Genomic DNA, 16,864 nt, shown 5'->3' with positions numbered 1-16,864 from the left:
AGTACCAGGGGTGATCTGTTTCAGACCCAAATAGCAACACGGTTGGAAAGCTTGTAGTCAAATGCAGCGGGTAAATGAGTAGAATCAATGACATTGACAGAGGGCGTAACTTTTTGCAATCAGTGAGAAGACTTCATCAATCATGTACCATGTCCCATGCAACGTCTGACCTGTCCATTCCTCTGCAGACAAGCATTTCGGGCACACACATCAGCCAGTTACAGTGCATTATGTGTTGCATAGAACCGGAGGAAATACGGGAAAACAGGATGCAGAGCATGCGTCATGGTGGACATGTAGTACATGTAGCGGTTTTGCAGTCTCCCCAAACAGCGTGACAACCGACAAATGTGCCTAGAACTGGAGTGCTCATGTGAGTGGTTAATTGGACCAAACCATGAGATAGGTTGACGTACGCGAAGGGGCTGGAAGAACCACTTGTTCTTCCCACTCGTGTAGCGGTCCTCAAGCAGCTTCTTGATCTGCTTCTTCGAGTCCTCCCGTTGTGAGGGCTCCTTGAATGTATCCGACGAGACCGTGCCCTTCAGACCCTCCAGCTCAAGCGCATAACGTGTGGGGAAAAGGTGCGAGTAGTTGACGACCTACCGTACCAGCACTCGATATGAGATCCCAGGACGCCAGTAGACGTGGATACGACATGCGCACCTTGATAAAAGGCTTGATTTTGCTCCGCTTCGCTAGCTTCTTCGTGCCCATGCGCTTCGTCACCTTCAAAGGGTAGCGCTCGATGCCGGCAACAATCGCGTGGGGGTATGGTCGCTCCTTGGTACCCTCATCAAGCTGCTTGATGACGATGACTTTCTTGCCTGCCTGGCGTCCCTGGAGGACGATAGCGACCTGGCGTCACACTCAGCACGAAGCTTCTAGGACGGGATCAAACGCGAAGTCTCACCTTGCCAGGCTTATAAACTGCCGCAGCAGCACTTCAGCAAGACCTTACACGATCTGAATACCGTCGTGACATACCTCGGGGCATCTTGAGGACTTGCGAGAACGGAGGAGGCGGGCGGGATTTCCTTACCGGATATTAGGACACAGTGGTTGGCTCGTGGTGAATGCAGCCACCCGGCATTTGCCGAGGGCTTGCTGTATAGTTTGTGTCATAAGTTCTCACGGTCACTTCTCTGCCTCTCTGTCGCTACCGTAAAGTACTATGGAAACGTTGACTTTTTGCCTCTCTTTCTCTATTATGTTATGCTGTTCCGAGACAGGTTCCGTGCACAGCGACTGGAAAGGCTTCAAAGTACGGTTAAGAGCTGTTGAGCTTTGGAAGCAAGGACAGTTCACAGCTACATTCAGACATCACGCACTGTGAGCAAATGACCTGACGCCAAATGGTAGCACGCGCATACGACAGATCTGTACACGCTCTCCTAGGGTTTGCACCGCAACTGCGTGTACTTTGACATGAATTTGTCCATCTGTCGTACTTGGCAGACCGCGGAATCCTGCTTGCGCATTTTAAAAGTGAGCACTTGTGAGATTGATCACCCATTCGTACCCCGCACGCGTGAGGCTCGACGAGATGTCTTTGTTCCCGTTTCCTTGGAACCAGCACACCTCACTCAAAGTTAGTCAAGACGAGGTATCAGAAGGAGATACTTCCAGCGGCACAGACTCTCAATCCATCATCACAGCAACGACCCCTGTCGCGTCCACAACGGCACCTACCCTTGAGGTCAAGCACGTTGACTATTACTGCAGCACTCAGACGCGGCAATGGGCATATCGCGACACGAGTTTGCTATCGCGCCCCGCAACGATTCCACCAGATAATGACCCGTGGCGTTCGTTCTGCTTCGTGGTAATTCGTACGATTCCTATCAAACACGGAGCGGAGCCGACATTCCATATTGTCGTCAAAAGCCCTGTGCTTCGGGCAATCTGCAGGGATGTCATGCAATTTATAAAGGGTGTGTCGTGGTCCGACGAGCCTCTGCAGGTGTGTCATCTGCACTTAGATGAAAATCCCGCATAATTGCCCCCCTTCAGCTATCTCCAGATCTGTTCATTACATTTTACCCCAAGCTGCTCGAGTATCGAGCTGGGCTGAGCAGCGACCATCCGTCGGAGGCGGACAACATCGCGTGCGCGACAGTCGATTCCGTTTTCAACTACTTGCGTGCCGACCACGGCAGCACCCTCGGGCGCATTGCTAACCTAACTGCACACGACGAGATCACGTTTGACCTCCTGTATGCTATATTCGTCCCGAAGAGTATCCTCATCATCAAGTGTCCCATCTCGGGCCATGCGCACGCCGTGCAGCTTGAGTCCGTGCAACGCGGGATCTCGTACATTCTGACCTATCGCTACATAGAATCCATGCACTCGATTCGCCTCAACTCTGTCAAGAAAGGTGTCGCCGGCACTCAGGATGGACTGGTGTATGGTACCGTCGCGGAGGCAATCTCTGTGAACGCGTTCCAGGGCGTCGTTAAGATCAACACCCTTTCGGCGTACCCTATTCAGTACCATCCCGATGAGAAAGCTCTGAGAGCATCTTTGACCGCGCGCGGTCGCAGGTGGCGGGAGCTGAACGGGTCACACCATCTCCACTACAAAGGTATAGCTGCGGAGTGTACTATCGCCGGCAGAGAGAAGTGCTCTGTCAATTATAATGTTCGAGTCTCCCCGACTCTGATGACGTGATCCTGACACTGTGTGGCGCTTTAGGTTGATTCTCGAGTTGTGATCGACAAAAGTGTGTCTGTTATAGTCAAGTACACACTAGTGCTCACGAGTGGCTACAGCTGCATATCACGATCTCAACCCAATCTTGGGACCTTCGATACAGATCATCTCGACGTTTAAGGTCATCGAGCCCGCACTGCAAGATGACGACCTCTTACTCGCCCCACCCATTGTCTACGGGTTCGCTCTGTTGGAAAAGAAATGGCGTGCGCACAGTCCCGTCTGTAAAACGATCAATGGCTTATAGCTATGTTTACAGTCGTGTTCAGCATTGATCGTCTCCAATCCATCACCTGGAACGATGAGGTCTTCGCCAACCTCGTGCTCCCCGGCAGTCGCAAGGCACTTCTCCGCTCACTTGTGGAGGTCCACATGGCCAGAATAGGCCCCGACGACTTCGTCCCGGGGAAAGGTCAGGGACTGGTCATCAACCTCTTCGGGCCTCCTGGCGTGGGCAAGACACTGTCGGCCGAGGCGACCAGTGAGCACATCAGGTGCCCGTTGCTCGCTGTCAGCGCTGGTGACCTCGGCACAACCGCGCGTGATCTCGACGTCAAGCTGCAGCGACTTTTTAAGATGGCGTCGACCTGGAAGGCGGTGATGTTGATCGACGAGGTTGGGCTAGTTGCCTCGGCTTTCTCCCGCAAATACTCATGACGCTCATGGGATAAATAGGCCGATGTCTTCCTCGAAGAACGATCGTTGAATGATCAAGAGCGGAATGCTATGGTCGCTGTCTTGTGAGTCATCTTGCACGAATTGCCGTCTCGCGCTGACCGCCCGCCTTCCACGACAGTTTGCGAAACATCGAATACTACACCGGCATCCTCTTCCTGACCACTAACCGCGTCAAGACATTTGATCCCGCATTCCTGTCTCGGATTCACGTAGCCCTGAACTTCAAAGGGCTGTCGAAGTCCGCCAAAGTTCAGATTTGGCGGTCGTTCCTTCTCAAGGCTGGTGCAGAGCCTGTTGATGACCGGCTGGAGGAGCTTGCTGAGCGCGACATCAACGGCCGTCAGATCAAGAACGCAGTTCGGACAGCACACTCGTTAGCTGTGAGTCGTGGGGAGAAGCTGAGCTCGGTTCATTTGGCCGAGACCCTGGACGCAATGGAGGAATTCGCGATGGAGTTTGCCAGTGCTTGATTCTCGAGAGATATTTGAGAGCAGATGCCTAAGATGTCAATAACTAGTCGCGTAGTCCTCGTAGCTCACTTGATCTTCATATGCTTGGATTTTTGCTCGACTATTTCTCGGTCGAGTAGTTCGAGCGTCACGAGTACTTGAGTGCACGGAAATCCCTTGTTGGGGGCGGGGCGCCCGATAACCACGTTCTTTGTTGACCAAGGCGGCACCGCTAGGGTGATACGGCAAGCACGTTCGATTCATCGATGCTGTACTGCCTGCTTGGTGTACCCAAGGCCTTCCACCGCGCCACCTGACCGCGGCTCGCTTAACTTGGCAGCGTTCGTTTTCATCCTGTACAAGACATACAACATAGAGTGTTTTCCCCGGGCTCAGGTTGACGGTTCTCAAGCATACCCCACTGCTTCGACGTGGTATGTAACGTGAATGGATGGAGACTGACTTGACACTGACTACAACCCACCCTTAGATCTTTAGATCTTGCTGCTGCAGCCACGTAAAGGGACATATTCTTCGAAGGTGCGTTCTGCGACTCATCTGCTAGTGGTACCTACGTGCATCTATGGCGTCTGCAGCCAGCTTGAGAACACCAACCAACCGCAATGCTGCGTCAGCCTGACATACACTTATTCCGAGCGCGCATTCTTTATTGAATCATCTATGTTCATGATATGTATCTACACCTCGTCTCAAGCCTTCAGACTTCCGTTGTTATTCGAACTTGTTGTGCGGCATAAAGCGCACCCCTGATTTTTGCGATCGAGTACTGAGACACTGGTTCCTCGAAAGGGTCGCTAGACATGCCAATGATGACGTTCACTGCCGTTCTGATCGCAGCCGTAATCCTGTTCTTTCGAGCAGGCCACGTCTTGTACAAGCCCAGCCCCAGGATGCAGCTCCGCATAGCGACGTACAACCTCCGCTACGACTCGCAGCCGGACAATATTACTGTGCAACAGTCTCTGGAAGTGCTTCCGGGTCCGCTGGAAGAACCTCATTATTTAGCGAGGAGCGGAGAACAGCCATGGAGTACTAGAAGAATGAAAGTCGCGCAGCATCTGCTCAGCGAGAATCCCACTATTATTGGTTCGTTCTACGCCATCCATTCGGGGTCAGCTGTCGGATTCTAGATATTTCTCTGCTGCTGCAGGATTCCAAGAAGCGCTGGTCAGACAAGTCAGGGATCTAGCACAGCTGCTTGGGGATGAATGGGCGTGGGTAAGGATCCTAACCGTTTGTCAAATGCCTACGATGACTCACATCGCTATTCTAGGTAGGCGTGGGACGCGACGACGGAGCTGAGGCGGGCGAATTCTGCCCAATCTTTTACAAGACGTATGTAGGGTGGCGCTTTAATCGTTCACTTATTTTGTATATCTCTGACACAACCATCTCGGCCTACAGGACCGAACTTACATTAGTGGAGAAGGAATCCTTCTGGCTCTCGTACGTATAACTCATTGGCATCAGATGTCCTTCACCGACCTGGAGCATGGAATAGCCACACCCCCTTCGAACCTTCTCGATTCCCGGGCGCAGGCTCCCACCGGGTATGCGAGGTCGTCCGCTTCAACGCAAAATCGTCTCTCGCCTCCTCACCACAAGCCTTCACGCTGCTCAACACGCACCTCGACGACCGCTCCGACATCCAGCGCCGTCTCGCTGCTTCGCTCCTGCTCATCCGCGCGCGCTACGAGGCCTACACGACTGGCGGGCCCGTCTTCGTTACCGGCGACTTCAACAGCGCTGCGACGGGCTACGACTCGGGTGCGTACCAGATAATCACGGGCAAGCAGCGCCCGATTCCTGTCGACCCCGCGTTCGCCAAGAAGTATGCGGTGCCGGAGGACGCGCTGCCTGATTTCGTGATGCAGGACCTCAAGGTGGAGACGCCGAAGCTGCGTGTCTGGGGCGACTTCGCGACCTTTACGGGGTTCAATAGGCCGAACGATCACTCTGTGTTCACCCGCATCGACTTTGTGTTCGGCGGCAGCAATGGCGGATGGTAGGCGTGTAGATTCTACGGTGATGTCCTCTCTGACTGTTGTTTTTTCAGGAGGGCGAATGCGCATAAAGTGGGGTCGTCTCTGACGGACGATGGTATCCTTGCCAGCGACCATCGTCCGGTCTTCGCTGATGTATCTTTATGAACGCATTTCTGGGTGCCCATAGTAAACTCATACAATGTATTTGCACGTGCTGTTCTCTGTGTGTACTGATGGCGGCAACGGTTTCCTCGAGGTAACGATCAATATTTACGCAGGTCGGCTACTAATGGCACTTGTGATATACAGCCCATAAGTATTTGGAAAACATGCGTCTATCCCTGCTGCATAAGCATCGGACGCCTGATTCTAATGCATGCTCCACCATCTGCATCAGCTTGAAGACACATCAGAGTAGAAGACGTTGCAGATACCTGCCGAAAAACGAGCGGCATAGTAAACAGAATGACTGCGCGGGTAGCGTCGGTGACATCGATGAGCAAGTGGATAGGATTCTCTGCCGCCGTATTCGTCCGGGCCGATGACGCAAGGAGCATCATGGATCTCGATCACGTCAAGGCCGACGCGGATCGTGCGTCTCGCAGCATCCACGAACATCCCTACGCCGCGTCCAATGCCCACCTGGGTCAGCTCCTTTGCCTGTGGGAATGTGCCACTGTATGGGAATACGGAGGCACCGTAAGTAGACGCCGTCGACATCAGGAGCGGACAGGCCAAGACTGTGCCAGGGGCGACGGTCGTCGGTATGCATCTTACTTAGTTAGGGTTCTGTTGTGTTTTGCTCTTTCCGTTTGCCTCACTCTATGTCAAGTTCCTCAGACGTCATCGGCGTTCTCGGGCTTGTACAGGTTATAATCCGGCTTCGACGCCGAGAAATACGCTTTCTCTTTCCCCTGCAGCCTTCATCTTCTCCTCGCGAACAGATGCGGACAAGCGACTCAAACGTCGCACGTACCTGGTGAGCCTTCATTCAACGGACGTGATTTGAGTATCGTATTCGCTGTAATGTCCTCTAGTATCGCGTAGTCTTTTTATCGATACGCGCAACGTTATATCGCGCATATATCGAGCTCCAGCACAACGACTCGAGTGCGGTATCCGTTGTTTCACAAAACAGTGGATTCTCGAATTCTCGAATATTGCGCATTGACATTGTCAGATCCTAGGCCGTACTTGAGTTTGTTTTTATTCTAGCTAGCCATCACAGGCTTTGACATCCTCCGACCTTCTTTGGACGACAGCTGCAAAAGAGCCTCCCACAGGTATTGACCATACCAAGGTAAGTACAGAAGTTCTCCGTTTGGACTGACACACTTGTTAGTTCATCGACGCCGTCGATACTGCAACCGAAGACACATCGCAGACGCATGCGCCTCAAAATGCGACCATCAGGCTGGCAGACTCCGTCAATGACAGCTTCGAGGCCGGGTTCACCTAGTCAATCACGTTCAGGAACAAACCTACAGAATCCATCGAACCTCGTGACATTACAAGAAATCCAGCAGTTACTCGCAGAGAAGATGCCTACTACGATTGCATCAATGCCGTTTCTGGGCTCGAAGCAAGCCTTGAGATTCAAAGGTAAGAAGCTAGAATCATTTCTCACTCATTTCGAAAGGATGGCAAAGCGCGCCGGCATCAAGGAGCAAGAGTTACCCTTTGGAGTGCTGAACTATTGCTCTACGTCGGTTAAAGAGCTCCTGGAGCAAAATATCGCATTCAGAAGTAACGATTGAGATGCAGCGAAGAAGGAAATGAGGCTGTATTGCGCAGATAAAGGTAATGATCGGGTGACTGTAGTCGGCTTGCGACAATTCTCAGACAAGATGAGGCGGGAGAAGAAGGTGCGTACTCGTCGTGCGGTGAATAAATATGCAATCGCATTTGGTAAGAAGATGGGCGACTTGGTGCCACGAGCGCTGATGTCAGAGTCGGAGCGTGATGTGCTATTTGTCAAAGGCCTAACTGAGAATATCCGGAAAGGAATCGTCGGCACGCTCGAACAAGTGAAAGGGAAGAGGCTAACTGTTGTCGATCCGGCGACGATGGCACAACTTATTCAGGCGGCACGCGAGTAGTTCAGTACGGAGAACCTCGATTATGATCCAGAGTCTGAAGAGGAGGAGTCGGATAGCTCCGATGATGATGAAGGTGAGTCGTTTGACGAGGGTTCGAGCTCATCAGATTCGTCAGGTAGTCGTCGTAAGGGCAAAAAGAAGAAAGCTAGGGTGTATACTCTGGATCCTACAGCAGTCGCGCTCGAGTCGGTCACACATCTATCGGAACAGATTAGATGGCTGTCCTTAGCCATCGAACAAGGGAGAGGTGCATCGCATGTTGTAAACACTGGGCTGACAAATGCACCGCCAAGTTTCTCGAAAGGTGGCAGGTCCTATTGGGGATGTGGTAAAAAGGATGGCGTCGACCTGGATCACGCGCTGGAAATCAAGAGATGCCCTCAAACATTGGGCTTACTGCGAGATGGTGTCGTCAAATTCGCGCCGGATAGAGGCCAACTGGTGCGTGCCCATGGGTCGCCCCTTCTTCAAGCGAAAGGAATCATACACAGTACCTTGTTGACATGAAGACAGCAGGGTAAGAGACATACACATTATAAACACATGGGGACAGGACACTGGGGGCCGCTTCGAATTGCATAGTACTCGGATTGCCTCCGATGGAACGCGCGACAATCTTGCGTCAACTCTAGATCAGAATCCTTAGACGAGCGTAAGCCGAGCTGACTTACCTCGCACCTACCACTTGATCTCGGTAAGTGGCTCTGTCCAGACAGAGGTTCAATTTCCAATCGCTGACCCGCTTGGCATACCGATACATTTTCACGCCTTTAAAGCCGCCACGAGGGCCCCGCATCTCCGCTTTCATGTCTGCAAAGAGTTGCGCGTCCTCGTTTTTGGCAAAGTACACTTCGCCGAACGATCGCTGTCGGTCGTAGATCATGACGTCCATTGCATCGAGAGATAGACCAATTTGCAGCTTGACGAGGAAGACCTTCTCGCCGTGGATGTTGGCGGGCACGCTCGAGTAACTCGCCGGACCGTTGATACCAACGGAGTCGAGATTGGTCGGGCCGTCGAAGCGGTTGAAAGTGCTGCTATACATTCACTCCATCCCAGGTATCGTCCGAGAGAAAGGGAGCGCGCGCCAGGTACCGCCTTTGAGTGAGCGGCATGTATGCTTGTGGCTGGGCCAGTCCGCTCGCTGGCACTCTGCGCAGCCAAATTAGCGTGTAGACAGTCATTGCCATGATAGTGCGTACCTTTTCCACAGTAGGAGACAGACTGGCATTGTGAACACCGGCTGCTCGTCCTTCTGCCGCACAAGGCACATCCTGTGTCCGCGTTTAGCTTCCCGATATCTTCAAGACTGAGGGGCCCGACAGGAAGGAAGAATGACAGCTTATATGCCGGTTCTGCAGGCTCTCTATCTGGCTTATAATCGTTCGAGAGGTACTTGGAATTCAGGGCCAGCAACTTCAGTATCAGCTTTTGCTCGAGCTCCGTGGCTTTGATCTCAACGGAAGGACCTCTTTTGTCCATCTGGGCCTGTAGCCATTGAACACCGGAAAGGATATTTTCCTTGGTTACCGAGTGATATAGGACTACTATGAGTGGTGTCTCTGAATCCAGTTTCTGAACCGACAACATCTGAGATCGACGTATCGTCAGATTTCTAGAGCCTCTCCTTCATAACGCACGTTCGCACGTACTCGGATATTGATAGCATAGCTCTCAGAGGCTGGGTCTTGAATGACACACCATCGATGGCCTTGATCCCACGCAGCGGTGATCGACATGAGCGTTTGTCTAAGTCCATGACAGGATTGACGAAGAGTTCGGGCGTGATATCCTGTCCTCTGCGCATTCTCTGGTAATTTGTGTACGCCTTCGAGAAGTTTACCCTCTTGATTGCCTCGTGGACAGATTTGTCGGCTCCTTGCCAAGCAGGGAGAACCATCGGGTTGATAGGGGCTGTCTGAAGTACTCTCGAAGAAGACTGCGCTGCCTGAAAACCTTGCTGGAGACGCTTCTTCAGGGCTTCATCTGGTAATCTCGTCGCGGGAGGAAGTTCGACGCCGAGCTTGGTTAGAATCGAGAGGATTTCTTGTCTCTTCAGGGGCTCCATGTTGATTACAGATCTGCAGACTCTGGATTAATATAGGCAAAAATTGCTGGAGCAGATCTTCTGTGCCTGCAGCAATGCAGCGCGCGGCCAAATGAAAGTAGAACGTGAACGGGCAGCGAAGACAAATTGGGCGATCAAATTGATCACTGAGCGTCGATCGGTTCGATTCACCATTGATTTAGACCAAAATGTACAGTTGTAATACGTGCGCGAAGGATGCCCACCGCAGGAAACCCTGTCCTACCATTATGGGATCATTCGAGTGTCACCCCCGGTCCACCCTGGCCTTTGAGAAACTGCCCAAAAACCGCTTGATCACCATTTGATCTCACCTTGAGGTTTTCTATCCAGGCAAATGCTGAGCTCCCAGTCGCTGAGGCGTTTCGCAAATCGGTACATCTTCAGCCCCCGATACCCACTGCGTGGGCCCGACATCTCTGCTTGCACTTCCTCGAAAAGCTGCGGGTTGACGTCCTTCACGAAGAATACGGAATCGTTGAACGACTGTTGCCTGTCATAGATCATCATGTTTGGCATCCCAGATGACACCCCGAGCTGCAGCTTGACGAGGAAGACCTTGTCGCCATGGATATTGGGTGGGGGGATTGAGTCGTTCGCAGGGTCGCGGACAGAGCCAAAATTGGTGGCGCTATGGAAACGGTTTAGATAGGCACTATAGCTCCCCTCATGACCGGGCATGACGCGCGTGAACGGAATCGTGCGCCAGGAACCGCCCTTGAGTGAGCGGCATGTATGTTTATGGTTGGGCCAATCCGCATGTTGGCACTCTGCACGTGTGGGTATCAGGACATGTCGGCTGCTTCAAGGACGGACTGACCTGGCCCACAATATGAGACAGATTGACACTGCGAGCACCGACTGGCCGCTTTCTTGCCACACAGGAAGCATCCTGTGTCTGCGTTGAGCTTTCCTATATCTGCAAAGCCGAGAGGCCCGACCGGAAGAAAGAACGACGGCGTAAAGTCCGTCTCCAAAGGGGTTTTCCCCGGCGCATAATTATGGGAGAGATACTTGGAGTTCAGCCCCAGCAGCTTAAGAATGAGTTTCTGTTCCAGTACTGTCGCCTTGATCGTGGAAGCCAAGCTCTTCTGCAATTGCGCCTGGGCCCACTCAACACCAGCAGGTGCATCGGCAATAGTGAATGCGCGATACAGGACGACGATGAGAGGTGTCTGCGAATTCAGCGCGTGGATTGATAGGATCTGCGGTTCGCAAGGTGAGAGATTGCAGAGCACTCGAATACGTTGTCTACTGATATCACGCACTCTGAGACTGATGGTACAGACTTGAGACTCGAGATCGTTAATGACGCACCATCTAAGCCCCTTATCCCACACACTGGCAATCCCCATAAGTGTTTGCCTCAAGTCCGATACAGGATTGACGAAGATCTCCGGCGCCACATGCTCGCCGCGACGCATCGCTTGGATGTTTGCGCTGATTTCAGCGAGGTTAGACCGTTTGATCGCCTCGAGAACAGTGTTATCAGGTTCGTGCTCTGGCAATGGCCATTCGGTGAGAGATTTAGGATCGACAGGGGGAGCCGGTAGGACGTTGAAGAAAGACTGAGCTGCAAGTAAGCTTTGTTTGAGACGCTTCTGCAGAGCTTCGTGAGGAAGCTTGGTCGCAGGGGGAAGCTCGATGCCCAGTCCTGCTAAGACCGACAGAATCTCTTCCCTGGTGAAATCATGCATGCCCAGTACTTCCCAAAGCTATCCAGCCACGGCAGGAGAAGGTGCGAGCGGAGGACGAGCACGGGGCGAAGAACGACATAGTACGGAGGTCGCGGGTCGATCCAGTTCACTCGATCACGGGATCCAGATCGACTCGGCTCAAATACTGTCGCTCAGCTGCCAGTGAGCTGAGGCTTGCTTTCCACCAAGTCACTTCGTTTCCTCGCCAATCGTTCACGCGTCCAGAGGCTTGCTGCTGGCTGCGGGCTGACTCGTACTTCCTTGCCTCGTTTGCGAAGATCCCCGGTGCCATGTCAAAAAGTTGGATCTTCTCAACACCGCGGCACGCGGGGCGACACTGCCGACGCATTGCTCCAGGTATATAGGCAGCGCATCTGTTCATGGGTTGTGCTCAAGTTGCATTATACAGGATGGGGAGCACAAACGCGCGCGTTCTCCGACATCCAGCAAGCGTCGGGTTCGACACGACGATCCTCGCGGCCAGCATGCCTAGTGGATGCGCAAAAGGGCTCGCTGCGAGCCCTGCACACGGATGTCGCCCAAATGGATATGGAGCAACACCTGAACTCTCTGTTCCCACCTCTCAAGTTTCCCCCAGAACTTGCTGCCCGCATCCTGACGCACACCAGCCATCCCGACGCCATCTACAGACATAACGCACGACTCAGCTTTATAGGTATGACCTCCGAGCTGATTCAACGCGGTGTGATACTTAGTCGAGACCCAGGCAGACGTATCCTCCAGACATACCTCCACCTCTTCTTACACAGCTCCCCCGCGCTGCACCCAACGCATGACTACTCCCAAATCTCCCAGCGCGCGCTCAACACGTACGTCCTCGGAGAGCACGTCGCGCCGCTGTGGTCGTTTGGAAAAGTCATGAAATGGACACCGGTGGCCGGTCCCCTGCTTTCCACACCTACTGCGAGGCAAGAGGGCCCCGTTGCGGTGTTGTCTCGCCTAGGCCCAGAGGCCTCGCGGAGTGTCGGGCTGTACAAAGTACAGGGCACTGCGGTGGAGGCTCTCGTGGGGGGTGTCTTCCACCAATTTGTGTGTCCTTATTTGCTATCTGGTCTCCGTACGCGATTTGACCAGCGATTCTACACGTTCCAGGGTGGTTCTGTTGCGCACCGGTTGTTCCACACTCGCGTGCTCCCAAATATCCTTGTGCCAGGTCGACCTGAAGGTCTCCCGGACGTGTTCCATGAACATGTCATGGAGGTCTGTGACAGCATGGGCGGGCTAAAAGGCGATCTATTAGCTGCTGAGAGCGCCGCCTCAGAGTCATAACTACCTTAGATAGTGGCATAATCCATAATCCACATGGGACCGCTTTTCTTTCCGGTCGTACTCATTGCAGCTTGCTTTGACGAACTCGCTCAGCGTTTGCAGTTCGGCCACGTCTTTGACAAGGCATTCAGTAGTCCTATTAACCTGGCCTACGACGACGGTGCGCACTGAACAACATATAAATATTACAATCCCGCAGGAGATCCATACAGCGATTAGCGACGTCGATAAGCAAAGTGCACGAAAACGGGTTATCCGGTATAGACAGCGAAAAGCATACGACACAGCGAGGTGAACAGAGACGATCCAATCGTGTACATACAAACGAAGAGCCGGGAGGGGAGGGGGCTCGGCGACCCACCGAGGGACCGCACATTTCACTGGCGCATAAAGGGGGGTGGCGGCGCGACCGGCGTCGGCAGCTCATGCTGCATGAACGACGTCCACGTCTCTTGCAGACTGTATGCACCCGGCTGCACGGGGAGCACAAGCGGGGGCGGCATCATCTGCACCACTTGCGGCTGGTGACCATAGCTGTAGCCCTGGCTCGCGTGCATGTTCATGCTCGGGCGGCGGCTGAGGCTCTGGCTCTGGCTCTGGCTCTGGCTCCGGCTGGAGGGCTGCTGGTATACATGCTCCGGGGCTTGTTGATAGTCCGTAGGGGGTGGCGGATACGCCAGCGCTCCAGGCTCTGCGGGCGGGATGGGCCAGAGTTGCGACTGGGCTGGCGGGTGGCTGGGGTAGGCGTGCTCCGTGGCGGATTGGGGAGTGATGGGGGTGGGCATGCCGTAGCGGTAGTAGTGTTGGGTTGACTGACCGTGAGACGGGGCATCATCGTACATCTGGTAGGCCTGCGAGTGGTGCGCGGGCGGCTGCAGCTGGTGTGGATCAATTGGGACGAGCTGTGACGCGGGCATCTGCTGGGCAGAAGCCGAGTGCGCGGGAGGGGGAGGCATGTCCATATGGCCCTGCTGTGGCTGCTCCTGCCCCTGCATCACGTACCAGCCCCCGTCGCCGCCGCTACCACCACCACCGTACTCAGATGGCATGGCATACTGTTGACCATCGTGCGGCTGCTGCACCCCTCCGTAGGGCGGCTGACCGCCATACTGCTGCATGTCCTCGTAGTGCGGTGCGCTGTCATACTGCTGAAATTGCTGGTATGTCACAGCGGCCTGCGGTGCGGGTGCGGGTGCGAGTGCGGGTGCGAGTGCGGGTGCGAGTGCGGGTTCGGGTGCGGGCTGGCCCTGGCCCTGGCCTTGGCTCAAATAATAAGCCTGCACGCTATGGATTTGCGCATCCAGCTCGCCATGGAACGCGCGCATTTGGTCCACCAGCATCGGGTGCACCGCGCTGCCGTACGACTCCAGGCTCGGAAACGCCTCCGCCGCCACCGTCGCGGGCGACTCAGAGTTGCGCCCCGATCCAATACCCGCGCCCGACCCCGACCCCGAACCAGCGCCCGACCCCGACACGCCCGACGCCGAGCCGGAGCTCGACATCACCGGCGGGGAGCCCGTCGAGTCGGGTGAGATGGGCGACGCGGAGGAGCTCGCGCCGGGGCGGCGTCGCGAGACCGAACGCGCCCGCGCGGGCTTGTTCGCCTTGGTCGCGACGGTGTGTGTGCGCCCGCTGAAGATGGAGAGCTCGTCGTGCCGCGCGCCCGCGACGCGCGGCGCAAAGATGTCCCGCGTGGGTGGGAGGCCCTGGCTGAACGTCTGGTACGCCTTCTCGTGCAGCCGGCGGACGATGGGCTAAGACGGAGGGCGGAGGGCGGAGGGCGGAGACGCATGAGATGTCAGCTGGAGACGACGACGAGTTATGGAGACGACGGCCGCTCACCAGGAACTTGACGGCGCGGCCGCCGTATTTGGCCGCCTTCTCGAAGAGGTCATACGCGAGCCTCAGCTCGCCGAGCGCCGCCTGCGCGGTCTTGGTCGTGCCGCCGTGTGTCACGACCGACGCAAGCATCACCTAGGACGGGCACGGCATTGGCATGTCAGCGTGTGAGATAGATGTGAATGAGATGACCAGCACCACGCGTGCGGGGCCGTGCGCACTCAGTACTCACCGCAGAAGAGAACCCATGGGTCCACAACACCCAGAAGCGCGCAATCTGGATAGGGAAGATCGCAAACTGGTCGCGGATGGTGCCCAGGAACGCGCACGCGCTCCGGTAGCCCGCAAGGAACGACGGGGCGTACTGGCTCTTGAGCGGGTCCGTCGGGTGGTCGCTGAGCGCCTGTGCGAAGAAGCAGCGGTGGACATAAAGCAGGGCTGTCCGAACGCAGAAGCGTCAGCATGGTGTCGACCAGTGTCCGCGAGGCATGTTCGACTCACTTAGATGCAGGTAGTTGATCGGCATGAAGTGCGCCATCGTCTGCGCAAGCCCCGCGTTCTGGGGCGGCGCGCCCATGGCGTACTTCGGGAGCGCCACGTCGCGGATTTTGCGGTCCAGGTCGAGTATGACGGTGTACTTTGGTGCGCGCGAGGTGAGCGTTCCCTGCACGACGTCGGCGACGCACTCCTTGCCCCACTTTGCTTTCCACGCCGGGACTATTAGTAGCGCCGGAATGCGTCAGGAATCAAATGAATTAGAAAGAAAGATAAAAAGAGTAAGAGCAACGCAGGTGGAAACATACAGCTAGGCTGAGGAGTGCCGTCGTCCGCGATGGTCTCGTCGGGGTCTGCCGGGAGCTCTGTGTCGACGAAAGGCAGCGAGAACGTGGGCAGTCGTCCTGTCGCCAGCGCCTGGGCCAAGAACGGCGGTCAGCGCGGGTTCAGCAGCAGCGGCATAACAGGACCCACCTGCCAACAGTCGGTGATGAACAGCTCCCAAAACAGCGCACGCCGCTTCTGGACTTCCGCGGGGGGCAGCTTCCATCGGGCGCAATCACGATCTACAGAAACAGAACAGAGACGTAGAAGGGATCGTCGGTCATCCGCACGCGGGGCAGCTTCTCATATGGACGACTTACGCAGACCGATCTGTGAGAGGGGGGGGGAGCAGATCACGACGTCAGCGAAGAGAGCTGCAGAACGGCGATCGCTCGAGGGAAATGCGAATGCCTTACACTTTGCGCCAGCTTCGAGCTGAGCCCCATGAGCGCCCACGTGCTCTCGATGCTGTTTTCATCCGCAACCAGGCCCTGCCCATGGCGACTGAATTATGTTAATGCACGCGCAGAGAATACGCCTCCACCCACCTGGTAAATCGCCATCAGGCTCAGTGTCTGCACCGTCACGACGCTCGGCGGCCGCTCGAGCAGCGGCTCCGCGTTCAGCGCCGCGCGCGTCAGCTGGAAGTACTGCTCCGCCTCCGAGTTGTGCGGCGCGGGCGGCAGCTCGACGTCCGTCAGCGCGCCGAAGCAGAACGTCACAAACAGCAGCGCCAGGTCGTGCGCCGTCCCCGTCCCGCTGTTCGGCGCGCGCTGCAGGTCGAACGCCGCCGCGGAGCTGCTCAGCGCGCCCGCCTCGATGCTCCCGCTGCCGCTCGCGCCCGCGTGCGCGCGGTACTCCACCGCCTCGGCGTAGAACAGCGGCAGCACCTCCTCGACGAGCTGCCGCCGCGTCACCGCCCCGAAGAACCACGGCGCCTGCTCCAGGTACAGGTCGCACAGCTGCGCCGCGCGCGGCCACGGCGGCAGGTGCGCCTCCATCAGCTCCTGCACGTCCATGTCCGCATCCGCGTCCGCGAGCCCGGACGGCGCGGCGGGGAACGCGGTCGTCAGCCTGGCCAGCGCGCGCGGCAGCGATGCGTGCGGCGCGGCGGGCGGTGGCTGTCCCGATTTTTCGTTCTCGTCCTGGAAGGGAGACGGGTGCGTGCTGCTCAGTGTGGGCGCGC

The 16,864-nt window shown here is 55.7% G+C and overlaps 8 protein-coding genes across 8 annotated transcripts in view; 4 read left to right on the top strand and 4 right to left on the bottom strand.

Moving 5' to 3' along the window:
* Positions 1 to 72: 72 nt before the first annotated feature.
* On the bottom strand, positions 73 to 1,043 carry POSPLADRAFT_1068018 (hypothetical protein). The gene is made up of 5 exons (XM_024482259.1): positions 988 to 1,043; positions 914 to 930; positions 667 to 858; positions 417 to 602; positions 73 to 360 (listed from the first exon to the last, which is right to left on the bottom strand). Exons 1-5 carry the CDS (start codon positions 995 to 997, stop codon positions 355 to 357), a joined length of 411 nt encoding a protein of 136 aa, XP_024333531.1. The 5' UTR covers positions 998 to 1,043; the 3' UTR covers positions 73 to 354.
* A 503-nt stretch (positions 1,044 to 1,546) lies between these two features.
* Positions 1,547 to 3,863, top strand: POSPLADRAFT_1050435 (hypothetical protein; the record flags this gene model as incomplete). The annotated part of the gene is made up of 6 exons (XM_024479980.1): positions 1,547 to 1,963; positions 2,014 to 2,587; positions 2,775 to 2,921; positions 2,975 to 3,330; positions 3,391 to 3,455; positions 3,512 to 3,863. The coding sequence occupies 6 exons, from the start codon at positions 1,547 to 1,549 to the stop codon at positions 3,861 to 3,863; spliced, it is 1,911 nt and encodes a 636-aa protein (XP_024333530.1).
* An 890-nt stretch (positions 3,864 to 4,753) lies between these two features.
* POSPLADRAFT_1158725 (hypothetical protein) lies at positions 4,754 to 6,013 on the top strand (the record flags this gene model as incomplete). Its single annotated transcript, XM_024487352.1, has 6 exons — positions 4,754 to 4,949; positions 5,014 to 5,081; positions 5,137 to 5,198; positions 5,268 to 5,309; positions 5,365 to 5,868; positions 5,920 to 6,013. 6 exons carry the CDS (start codon positions 4,754 to 4,756, stop codon positions 6,011 to 6,013), a joined length of 966 nt encoding a protein of 321 aa, XP_024333529.1.
* Positions 6,014 to 7,410: 1,397 nt separating this feature from the next.
* Positions 7,411 to 8,454, top strand: POSPLADRAFT_1050433 (hypothetical protein; the record flags this gene model as incomplete). Its single annotated transcript, XM_024479979.1, has 6 exons — positions 7,411 to 7,557; positions 7,621 to 7,821; positions 7,948 to 8,020; positions 8,063 to 8,194; positions 8,241 to 8,275; positions 8,320 to 8,454. 6 exons carry the CDS (start codon positions 7,411 to 7,413, stop codon positions 8,452 to 8,454), a joined length of 723 nt encoding a protein of 240 aa, XP_024333528.1.
* Positions 8,455 to 8,614: 160 nt separating this feature from the next.
* Positions 8,615 to 9,178, bottom strand: POSPLADRAFT_1158641 (hypothetical protein; the record flags this gene model as incomplete). Its single annotated transcript, XM_024487341.1, has 2 exons — positions 8,615 to 8,981; positions 9,150 to 9,178. 2 exons carry the CDS (start codon positions 9,176 to 9,178, stop codon positions 8,615 to 8,617), a joined length of 396 nt encoding a protein of 131 aa, XP_024333527.1.
* Positions 9,179 to 10,330: 1,152 nt separating this feature from the next.
* Positions 10,331 to 11,730, bottom strand: POSPLADRAFT_1158823 (hypothetical protein; the record flags this gene model as incomplete). Its single annotated transcript, XM_024487369.1, has 3 exons — positions 10,331 to 10,803; positions 10,854 to 11,238; positions 11,302 to 11,730. 3 exons carry the CDS (start codon positions 11,728 to 11,730, stop codon positions 10,331 to 10,333), a joined length of 1,287 nt encoding a protein of 428 aa, XP_024333526.1.
* Positions 11,731 to 12,279: 549 nt separating this feature from the next.
* POSPLADRAFT_1158895 (hypothetical protein) lies at positions 12,280 to 13,020 on the top strand (the record flags this gene model as incomplete). Its single annotated transcript, XM_024487379.1, has 3 exons — positions 12,280 to 12,406; positions 12,458 to 12,780; positions 12,844 to 13,020. 3 exons carry the CDS (start codon positions 12,280 to 12,282, stop codon positions 13,018 to 13,020), a joined length of 627 nt encoding a protein of 208 aa, XP_024333525.1.
* Positions 13,021 to 14,276: 1,256 nt separating this feature from the next.
* POSPLADRAFT_1083705 (hypothetical protein) overlaps positions 14,277 to 16,864 on the bottom strand; it is a gene marked incomplete at both ends in the record, with an annotated part of 3,953 nt that continues 1,365 nt past the window's right edge. The window contains 10 exons of the mRNA XM_024483019.1: positions 14,277 to 14,402; positions 14,496 to 14,774; positions 14,863 to 14,994; positions 15,092 to 15,297; positions 15,361 to 15,576; positions 15,663 to 15,771; positions 15,829 to 15,920; positions 15,999 to 16,008; positions 16,095 to 16,169; positions 16,227 to 16,848. Coding sequence (XP_024333524.1) covers positions 14,277 to 14,402; positions 14,496 to 14,774; positions 14,863 to 14,994; positions 15,092 to 15,297; positions 15,361 to 15,576; positions 15,663 to 15,771; positions 15,829 to 15,920; positions 15,999 to 16,008; positions 16,095 to 16,169; positions 16,227 to 16,848 — 1,867 coding nt within the window. The remainder of the gene's footprint in view (positions 14,403 to 14,495; positions 14,775 to 14,862; positions 14,995 to 15,091; positions 15,298 to 15,360; positions 15,577 to 15,662; positions 15,772 to 15,828; positions 15,921 to 15,998; positions 16,009 to 16,094; positions 16,170 to 16,226; positions 16,849 to 16,864) is intronic.

Source organism: Postia placenta (genome assembly GCF_002117355.1).
Source record: "Postia placenta MAD-698-R-SB12 unplaced genomic scaffold POSPLAscaffold_21, whole genome shotgun sequence".
Lineage (NCBI taxonomy): Eukaryota > Fungi > Basidiomycota > Agaricomycetes > Polyporales > Adustoporiaceae > Rhodonia > Rhodonia placenta.
This window is presented reverse-complemented; position numbering and strand designations above follow the sequence as displayed.

What these genes read in the sequence shown, in the direction of transcription:
- POSPLADRAFT_1068018 (XM_024482259.1), bottom strand. An exon ending in AAATCAAGCCTTTTATCAAG is followed by an intron (nt 603 to 666) that starts GTGCGCATGTCG and finishes CTGGTACGGTAG; the next exon opens with GTCGTCAACTACTCGCACCT.